This window comes from Thalia democratica, chromosome 2, assembly GCF_965202585.1.
Source record: "Thalia democratica chromosome 2, ktThaDemo2.hap1.1, whole genome shotgun sequence".
Lineage (NCBI taxonomy): Eukaryota > Metazoa > Chordata > Thaliacea > Salpida > Salpidae > Thalia > Thalia democratica.
The window spans coordinates 59,394,664-59,405,373 of NC_139166.1; the positions used below are offsets into that span (position 1 = coordinate 59,394,664).

Here is a 10,710-nt window from a genome sequence, read left to right on the forward strand (position 1 = left end):
TAGATGTTAAATTTTGATAAAAATGCTGTGTAGTCTTATTCTTAGAACTTAAAATTCGTTTACTTAGATGTTTCAAACACGTTTTGCAATAAAAAAGCTTAAAACGTCAATAAACAAACACTACCATGTTTACTAAAATTTTTTTTTTATATAGTATAACAATTAATTACACTTTTGGAAAAATGAAAATTCATTTTTTAATCTTAAAACCTTAACAGTTTCTTTAGTTGTAATATTTTTTGGTTATATAAAGTCTGTAAACATTGTTTTCAGTTTTATAACTTTATGTAAACAGTTATTTTTAAAAATAAATTTTTGAAACAAAAATAACTTCAGCCCTCAATAAACAAATAATACCAGGTTGCTGTTTTCTCAAGACAATGTATAAAAGAAAAGCAGTTGAACACAAATTTATCATTTGATCAATTCAATATTTGAATCAGAAATCAAAATGAAACTTTTCATCGTTGCTTTGCTCGTTGCAGTTGCTTCTGGTATGTTTACATAGTTTTCAAACTAAATTATACGAAAGTCTTATATAAAGTTTTTAATTTTATATCAACTCTAAAGTCTTTTAAAGCGTTTTAGTTTTCTAGGTTGTAAATGCTAAGCCGGTTTTTGTTTTTAAAGTATAAATTAAATTTTTCTAAATATAATTGATAACTATTGCAGAACTTTAGGTTTTTAGATTATAAAAAGAAAAATGTATTTTCCTTTTGTATTATTGTGCAACAGTTAAACAGAATTATTAAAATATTACGAGCATTTTTATATCTATTAACTGTTAAAAAGTTAAAGAATGTAATGAAATATCGGTAAAACGCTGTTTCAAAAATTAATAAAATGCAGCTTTTTTTAACAGGAAGGAGTAAATTTTGCTAAAATCGCATAGTTAATTAAAAAACTATTTTACAGCCAATGACGACAAAATCGTCAATGGACAAATTCAACCAGCCAACTCAGTTAAATTCATCGCCAACATCAAGAGATCAGGATCGTTGATGTGCGGAGGATCCCTTCTCACCACCAAATACGTCGTTTCTGCCGCTCACTGCGAATACAGGTTCTTATTTTACTTATGATTTGTATATTATAGCTTAAATTAATTTTTTATAGTAATAAAATAAAATAAATGTAACTATAAAAGCATCGAGTTTAAATATTCTTAACAGGTAGTTTTTTTAATTTGTCTAGAATTTTTTTAATTTTTTTAAAACTTAATTTTTATGCAAAAAAGTAAACAGTATTTTCATTAAATGTAAGCATATCACTTTTAAACTTATAAAACTTTTTGATAATTAGACAATATGTAAGCATATCACTTTTAAACTTATAAAACTTTTTGATAATTAGACAAAATAGAATTTAGGTAAATTTAATTTACTACTTTACAGTATGCCATCTCGTCTTACTATCACCGTCGGAGATGTCACTCTTGCATCAACTGAATCAACTGAACAAGTCTTCAAAGTTGTCCGTCAAATCCCACACGAGTCATACAGCTCAAGCGGTCAAGACAACGACATCATGCTTATCGAACTTGACGTTTGTTATATATATAAATTTAATTCAAAGCTTTTTTAGATTAGTATTTAAATTATTATTAATAAATTACATATTAAAATAAAATTTTATTTTAAAGTTTCAAGCTAAAACCGTACTTTTAAGTACTTTTAAATTTCAGGGAACTGTCACCTTGAACCAATACGTTGAAACCGTCAGACTTCCATCATCATCACCAGCCGTCGGTACCGTCTGCACTGTCTACGGATGGGGAACTACTTCATCAGGAGGTAAAAATTATAAAACTACAGAATAAAGACTGTTCTTTATTAAAACAGTTCTTTAAACCTTTTTTTTAGTAATCTATATCTTGAACATTAAAAATGTTGTAGGATCAATCTCAAACAACTTGCGTGGAGTCAACGTTCCAGTCATCTCAAACGACGATTGTGACACTTACTTGTACTACAGAGGTGCCATCCATGATGGTATGATCTGCATGGGATTCCTTGAAGATGGTGGTTACGATTCATGCCAAGTAAGACTTCTTATTAGTATTATTTCAAGGTGTTTTGCACAAAAACTTCTATCTTACTTTTGATTTCTAGTAAATGAATAATTCTATAAATAAATAAAAAATTATAGGGAGATTCTGGTGGTCCAGCTATTTGCAACGGAGAACTCGCCGGAGTTGTTTCATGGGGAGTCGGATGCGCTGAACCAAAATACCCAGGAGTCTACACTCGTGTCGCTAACTACGTCAGCTGGCTCAACTCCAACGCTGTTTAAAGCTATTTTGTTTTTGTTTATTTATGTTTAGTTTTGCGACAAAATAAAACTTTAATAAACAAAAAGCTTGTTTTTTTACATGTTAAAATGAGGTATTTTTTGTAGTGTCAGCTAGAATAAAAAAAACGTTTTACGCAAAGGGAAATTATTTTTTACTTGTTTAGAGCACTAAATGATTTACATAAGAAATAATTGTTTAGCCAAACGTTCAATTAAAGATAAATACGTAAAACGGAATCATGTTACAAAAAGAAATATTTTATGTATCTATAAGTATTTTTATAAAAAAAAATTGAAAGGAAAAATTAATAAATAAAAGCCAGGTTTTAATAAAACTTTCAATAATAAATTGTCAAAATAAGTAATTATGTCGTCACTAGACTAAAATATTTAACCTTCCCGATTAAATCATCGTCAACTTATTTCACAAGAAAATGTTGATACTTTATGTTTTTTTGTGAAATATCGATTTGTAAATGTGAAATTAAAAAGTAAGTAAATATTAGATTTTATAGAATGCTGCTTTGTAAAGACTAAACAGTGTTTGAAGAAATGTATAATTTCAAAGCGTGTTTATCTAAATTTAACTTTTTATCATACTTGCTAGACTTGCAATACATTAGTACGAAAAAAAATTGGTTGTTATAATAACTAAACTAAACTTTTTCAGAAAAAAAAACAATAAATTTGTATACGATTAATTTTTTTAGATTAGGCTTTACTTTAAAGAAACTAGCTTAGTTTACACGTGTGTAGCAGTTATAAATAAATTTTAAATTTATTATATGTTTTGCTTGTATCTTTTAAAATAATACTTGACATACTATTTAGTATGTTGATCATAAATAACAAACTGCCATAAATAAAGTGTTTAAAGTATAAATTAATTTTAGTTTTATATGCTTAGTTTTGCTTATTACAAAAAACTGTTATACTTTTAAAACCCATTGAATTTAAATAAAATTGTCACTAAACATTAGTTTAAAACTTTTACACCCAAAATTAAGAATAATACTTCTATACAGTATATTTTAATGATTCAAAATCAAAACAAGTTGAAATCTTTTTTGAGCAACATATAAGGATTTTTAAAAGACATGTATAGGATTACAGTTCAAAAACTTTATTGTTTTTATAATGTATGTACAATAAGTGTTTTTGATTTTTTTTAACTTGGCTATAAATAATAAAACATAAACTTTTAATAGAAAACAATTTTTACGTGATTATTTTAGAAATTTAAGCTTAATACTATCACGCACACGCCTTTTCATCGTTTCTTATGTTCGTTGGTGTTAAGTAAGTTCCCCGATAATTATACATTTTGATTTGTAAAGAGATTTTATATGTTTGTACTAGTAGTTTAAACTTGTATGCGGAAACAATTTCTATTTGCACTTAAAATACATACAATGCATACAAACTGTAAAGAAAAAGAACATTTTTAAAACGATTGCTATAAAAGGAGCAGACATAAACAAACAAAGTTTATTTTTTAGCTTTGTTTTTTTTTTGTAGCTGATCAAGCTCTTTTGTTTGAATCTATTAGAATAAATAATTGTTTGTTACGGTATTACAATCTATTTTATATATTGAATATGTTCAATTAGTCTTTAAGAGTAATTTAACACTATATATAAATATTTTATGATGTTAAGTCGCCGGTGTTTTAGTAGCCTAGCAATGAACTAAAACTACCTAAAAAGAATTTATATAACCCTCAGAAAGATAGAGTATTTATAAATGCTTTTACGTTTATAGTCTAATTTTTTTGACTTGTAAAATATCAAGTTATAATTTCTTATAGTTATCATTGTTAAGTTATACATTTATAATAAAGTATTTGCATTACATTTTATGCTTACGATGTTTTAACTCAAATTTTACAGTTGCTAGAGTCGAGACGTAATAACCATGTATATTATTTTACTATACATAGTGTTAAACTAATGGAAACATAAATATTTTTTTTGTTTTATTAGTACAATAGACGTTTTTAAAACAATAAATTACAATGATTATTGAAGATTAACATTTTTATGGTTGAATTTAAAATTAGAAATACTCTACTTTTTACTTGGCTTTATAAAGGATAATCTACATAAAGTAACATGAGACAAAAAATACCAAAATCACTAAAGTTTGAACACGTAAAAACTAATTGAAGCGTTTTTATTACTTTACTAAAAAGCGTTTGAAGTTTTAATATAATGAGTTAAAGATGTAGATGCTTTCAAAAGTCCATATTTTTCGTTACTGTTTGTTCTCTAACTGCTGTTTGGTTCAAGTACTTGATATGATATTTTAAAAATCAAGTTTAACTAAAAATTTTTCTAGCTACAAAATATTGTGTACTTTTTACTTTAGAGATTACAATAAAATTTCTCGACTTAATGTTAAGAAGAATAATATCACTTAGAATTCTTAATTTTTATTGTATAATCAATGCTTTACTCGTTTGAATCAATTTTGGTAATAAAATTCAAAAATTTGAAGAGCTACAGGATATTATTATTTTTAATATTTGTTTTTCGTTTTCATTCGTCATTATTGGCACGTCAATAATTAATTCTTTTATAAGGAAAACATTTTAATTAATCGTTTAACGTTAAATTGTGTCCTTTTTATGTTTTATTTTATTTTTATGTTTTATTTAGTTAACAGATTACTTTTATATAAGTTAAAACTGGTCAGTTCCCATAAATTTATTTAAGTTAATACATGCATTTCAAAGATGCATGAATGCATCTATTGATTTAAAGCTTTAGTTTAAGTGAGATATAGTAGTATACTTTAGAATAAAGCTACTTTTTAAATCTGTTTAAGTACATTCGAATTTTTCAAGCTTATGAGATTCGGAGTAAAAGTATTTTGAATAACTTTTAAATAAGGTAGTTGTAATTTGAACTGATCTGATGTGAATTAATTTATTATGGAACCAGTTGAGTGTTGGTAAGATAAGGTAGTCCTGGACAAGACGTTAAAAGGTATCCGTTGTGTGCGGCTTGATAACCGTAAGGTTCTTTGTGCACCAGGTCCTAGAACCAAACTTTTTGAGCGCTTTTTTTTTGTCGCTCAATAAACTATATAAATACTGCAAATAACTTTACTTCATCACCTAAGTGTGTAATTAAGAGCTGAATTTGATGTGCTGTAGTTATTGAGTAAATATATTGTAGTAAGTAGAAAACTGATAAATAGTTACGATAATTTATCTTTTTATTGGTGATTAATAATTTTATTTTATTTTTATAACTAATGAGAAAATCTTACATGAAACTAAAAAAAGCTCATTGCGGGTAGGCTCTGTTAAAAACTTTCAGAGGCAAGAATAAAAAGTCGTCATTCGTTCTCTGGTTCTCTCATCAATACTTGCCACTGGAGACGTCAATAGTTCCAACAGTGACGTCATAAAAAAACCTGATTTCGTGTCTTGACTAGTTGTCGTTGGAAATGCGAGAGTATTGAGCCAGGATGAACACTGGAAGTATTTCACTGATTATTGGATAGGTCTGGAGTGTTGTTTGCCAGACAATAGTGAGAACACAAGTTGAATTTTTTGAACACTCTGTGTACCTAACTAGTGCTTGAACTTGAGCTATAAGTTTATTGAGGTTTTTGATTATTCAAGAACTTAAGTTCAATCAATCACCTTTGAATGTGTATTATTTTTATAAGGTCAGTGATTTTTTGCAAAATGAATAACTTTGTGTATAAGAGTAGTCAAAAAACTTATAGTTTTTTCATTAAGTTAGCCAGATAGTTTCATATATGATGTTCCTTTAAGTTTAAGTACTTAAAGTAAATTTTCTATCAGTTTATTTTGTAAAAGAAAATTGAAACTATTAGTAAAATTTCAAAATCAAGTGCTTATATAAACCTATTATAAGTAATAGTTTCTTGGATTACGGTACATGGATAATAAAGCTTTTTTTACACGTTTGTTTTACTAATTTGTTGTTAGAATTACAACATATTTTTTCTTTACTTTTAAGCTATAATATAATGTCTAATAAACTATCATAGTCAAAAACATAATATAATATTAATATTAGTTAATCCTTTTATTATAAAAAAATTGTTGTTTTGTGTTCTTAGTCAATTTAAATAGAATTATAAATTGTACAAGTACTATTTTTTACTATGATTTAAAAAAGCTTAGCTTCAAAGATCAAACTATCTTAAAGTAAATACGTTTTAAACTAAAATACCAATAAACTAATTATCAATAATTGAAAAAAAGCTGTTTTAGAAATGTTGTAGAGTTATATAATTTAATCATTAATTTAAATGTTAGCTTTGAGAAAAGCTGAAAAGTTGCGATTAAAAATTACATTGAAGATTTTTTTGTATGTACTCTTCCTAAGTTTTTGTAGAATTAACTGTAAAGTGTTTAGTATTGAATCTGTTTTTACTTATATAACTTTAAAAAAAATTATGTCTTAAATCTTTTAAATTTATAGATCAATAAAATTATCTAGAATAACTAAAACATGTTAAGTAAAAAAGGTTTTAAAAATTGACTTAAATCGAATGATTTTTTTTTTTTTCTTTTTTTAATGAATTAATTTATAAATAAAGCTATTTTACCTACAAACAAATGACTTTAACATAAAAAGTATTAAAAAAATATTTTTGTTTGTTGGCATTAATCAGGAATTGCACTTTTTATATTTCTAAACAACAAACTGCTAAAAAAAATTAACTACAGAAGGTCTAGGTTTAATCAGAAAAGGTAAAGTGATTAAAAGATTATTATAATTTTAACTACTTTGGTTACGTTTCTAAAACAACCTAGGTTATATAACATCTATAATTAAAAGAAGTTAGTATTACCTATTGTTCAATGCAAAAAGGTAAATTTTGTTTCTAAAATTTAAGGTACGCGCTTTTGCTTGCGTTCAATCTACTTTATCATTATATCTACTGTACATTGTTCAAATTTTTGAAACGATGCACTTTAATTGGCTAAAAATACTAATAAGTTATGCTTCATGTTTTATAATAGAAAATTGTTTTAAGTTCAAATCTTCCTGTTTTTACTCTTTTTTTTTTGTCGTAGATTTTATTTTTTTTTGTTTTTTTTTAATTACTGTTTAACTTTATTGTAAACGCTTAATTCAATTTAATTTTATGGTAATACTTAAAGCTTTTATTATAATAATAATGAATAAAATGGTTTTCATCATTGGTAATTTATTTGTACTTGAACATCTGCCTACCAGTGAAAACTTAGTCGTAACAAATGAACATAACAGAACACCAAAATTGTTGTTTTTGTTTAATTGGAATTTGATTACTTTTTTAAGCAGGGAGTATTTAAAAGCTAAAGAACTAGTATATTTTTAAATTATAATATTTCTTTTCTTTTTGTATTATAATTTCAATCAGTTTGCCAGTATTATGATTTTTAAAGTATACTTATAATATTGTTAATTTAGCAGCACTAGTGTCTAAGTTTATTTTTAAGAATTAAAATTATTTATTTTGTTAGAATAGAAATAGTTTAATCTGTTAAAAAGTGGTTGCAAATAAAAGCTGTGACAGTTTGGTAATTGAATTTTGTGAATTTTGTTTAATCAACTTACAATTAGTGATTACTTGGCAACCTTTTTTAATGTGTTTATGTAAATATTTAAGCTTTGATCAATTTGTTAAGTTATATTCTATTTATTTATGCAGTTAAAAGTATGCATTTGCATAAGCTTTATGGTACGGATTTTTTGAATCAGATAATTTGAAAAGTTAAAAGATTTAGACAAACATTTTGTTTAAATTAAAAAATATAAGTAGATAACTAACACAAAAAAAAAATGTTCAACAAACAAAGTTTTTCCAGTAATAAGCTTAAACATAAATGAGATTTTGTATACAGACCTAATGTAAAAAATGATAAATCCAGTAAACTTAAAGTTTTGAATTGAAAACAAAATTATCATAGAAGTAATTAGCTATATTAAGCTGACATTGTTGATTATGTCTTGGCATTGGGTTAGTACTTCATTAAGATACTTAGTTTAAAAATTTAGTTCATTACTCTTACACAGTTAACATCAGAAGACCTTTCGTGCAGCTTCTAGTTAACTAACCAAAAATATGGATTCTAAAAGTGATTTTGAAAAATTTTGTGAGGCTTATCCCGCAGCCTTCGGACCAGCCTTCCACAATTGCGCCAAACATTTCAAGGATCAAGTTCATCCCCTGCTTACATCATCCTTTCCAGATCTTCGAATCGAGTTCACTCGTGGATTTCACGCGGCTAAGGTCTACTTCGGACGGAGCAGGGTCTACGAGGGGTTCCGTTATGATGCAGCATCCATCAGTGTCGCCCCGGATCGCTGGGCAAACCGCCTTAAAGACGACAACGGGATAGATTATTCCACCCCAAGATGCATCGAGGGACTTTTGCTGATAGATGGCCGCCACCAGAACGATTATGATTTGTTGGAGTGGTATTCATTGGAAGACATGATCAGTGGCGTGAAAAAATTGAACGGTGAATAATTTTGTTGTGAAACGTTTTGTTGTTTAAAATGAATTTTGTTTTTACTTATGTTTGTGCATCAAAGAACTATTTAAGTTAGTCGTAATAAACACCAATAAAGTTTTAGATTTTTTTTATCATCTAAGCTATATCTTAAAATACAAATAGTTGTAAAGCAACGAGATCACTAAATGTTAATGTTAGTTTGTAGTTTACGAAAAATCATTACTTCTACATTGAGATGCCTTAATATTATTTGAAAGCAGCTTATATAACTGCGATTATAACACAAAAAAAAAGATAAAAACTAAGCATTTAATCTTATGTAAAACATTACTTATAAATAACATAACTCCTGATAAACTGAGCGAAACGTAGATTTTTTTTAATTAATAGCGAAATTTATTTACTTTAGTCCAAATAAATTAACAGTGTCCAATACAGATTTGTGACCTGTTATAGACGTCATTTACCTTTTATTAAAAACGGCTAAACTTAAACTACCTTTTATTAGAATTTAAATGTAAAAAAAATTAACGCGAAGAAATTTAAAATTGTTTGATCAAATTATGTTATTTTAAGTTTTTAGGTGCATGTTAAAAGTTTAAAATATTTAAACACTCAAGTACGTAATTTTGATAACTTAAAATAGAATTTAAAAAATTATGAGCTTAAGTGGCGATTTAAATGGTACATAAAAAGTTAATAGATTTATTAACTATATGTTTAAGCAGCCTACAAAGTCATTAAATAAATTAACTACAGACGTTGCTTCACATTTAAGCCACTTTGCAAAACGCTTACTTCAAGTTTGATGACATCTACATTTGTATAAAATTTTGGCAACTTATAAAGAAGCATTTTTTCATATTAAGTGCTGTTGTGTTTATTTACTTGTAACTTATATGTAGTTATATAGGTTAAATCCCTTTTTGTATCCTTTTTTTGTAAATGTAAAACAAAATTTACTGTTGAATAACAGTTCTATTTAGTTTGTTAATTTATAAAAAAAAATATAAGTATTTTGACTTTACCGCTTTTTCTAAACCAGTGCCCAAAACTAGTTTGTACTTATTGTTAAGATTACACAGTAAACTACTAAATATTTAGTAAAAAACAAATTCAGTTGTTATAAATTTGTTCTTTACTATAGCACTTTCGATTGAGGAAATACAGAAAGAGTGAAAAATAAATCCCAATTACTACTTTCAAAACTAAATTTAACATGATTTAGTAAAAATATTTCGTTGGTTGATAAAAAGTTACAATGAATAATGTACTAGTTTACGTTAAACTAAAAAGCATATCTAAAAATTTTGTAAAAGTTTTAGCAGAAGTTTTGAGAAATGCATATTTTTTTATAATACTTATGAAATCCTAGTAGTTATTATAGTTAAAAAACATTATAAAAAGGTTATGTTAAGTGTAAAATTTATAATTTTGCAGAAAGAAATTTATCTTAAAGCATTATTTTTATTGGAGGTCTTTTAGGATTTCTGAAACTTTTTTCATAAGGTCTCCTGTGAAAAACTACAACAGCAATGATTCCCTCCCATATTATTTGTCTAAAAATTGCTATAATAACAATTTTTTGTGCTTCATCATCAACTTCAACAGTATAGGTTTAAAATTTTCCCGTAATATCTGGTATTAGTTCCAAAACTACCCTAAAGTACACCTAAAGCCTTTTTTTTCATCCCCATCTCCAAAATATCTAGTAAAAGTTACAAGTTATAGCGTTTAAAACCCCTGTGGACTCTTTGCAGCCCTTTTGGGCTCACTTTGGGAAACCCTGCACTAAAGTAACTCAAAGTCAGCAACTTTTTAAGGCAAAATGTTTACCTATACTTCTTTAAATTACAATTTTGTTTCTTATCGAATTACCACTAGCACATTAGGCTAATCACAAAATATCTTAGTTAATTCAACTGAAC

At 26.3% G+C, this 10,710-nt stretch overlaps 1 protein-coding gene across 1 annotated transcript; it reads left to right on the forward strand.

Annotated features, from left to right (window-relative positions):
* The first annotated feature begins 451 nt into the window (after positions 1-451).
* On the forward strand, positions 452-2,292 carry LOC145828800 (trypsin-like). Its single transcript, XM_082936553.1, has 6 exons — positions 452-494; positions 916-1,063; positions 1,395-1,545; positions 1,685-1,793; positions 1,896-2,041; positions 2,149-2,292. The coding sequence occupies exons 1-6, from the start codon at positions 452-454 to the stop codon at positions 2,290-2,292; spliced, it is 741 nt and encodes a 246-aa protein (XP_082792679.1).
* Positions 2,293-10,710: the final 8,418 nt, after the last annotated feature.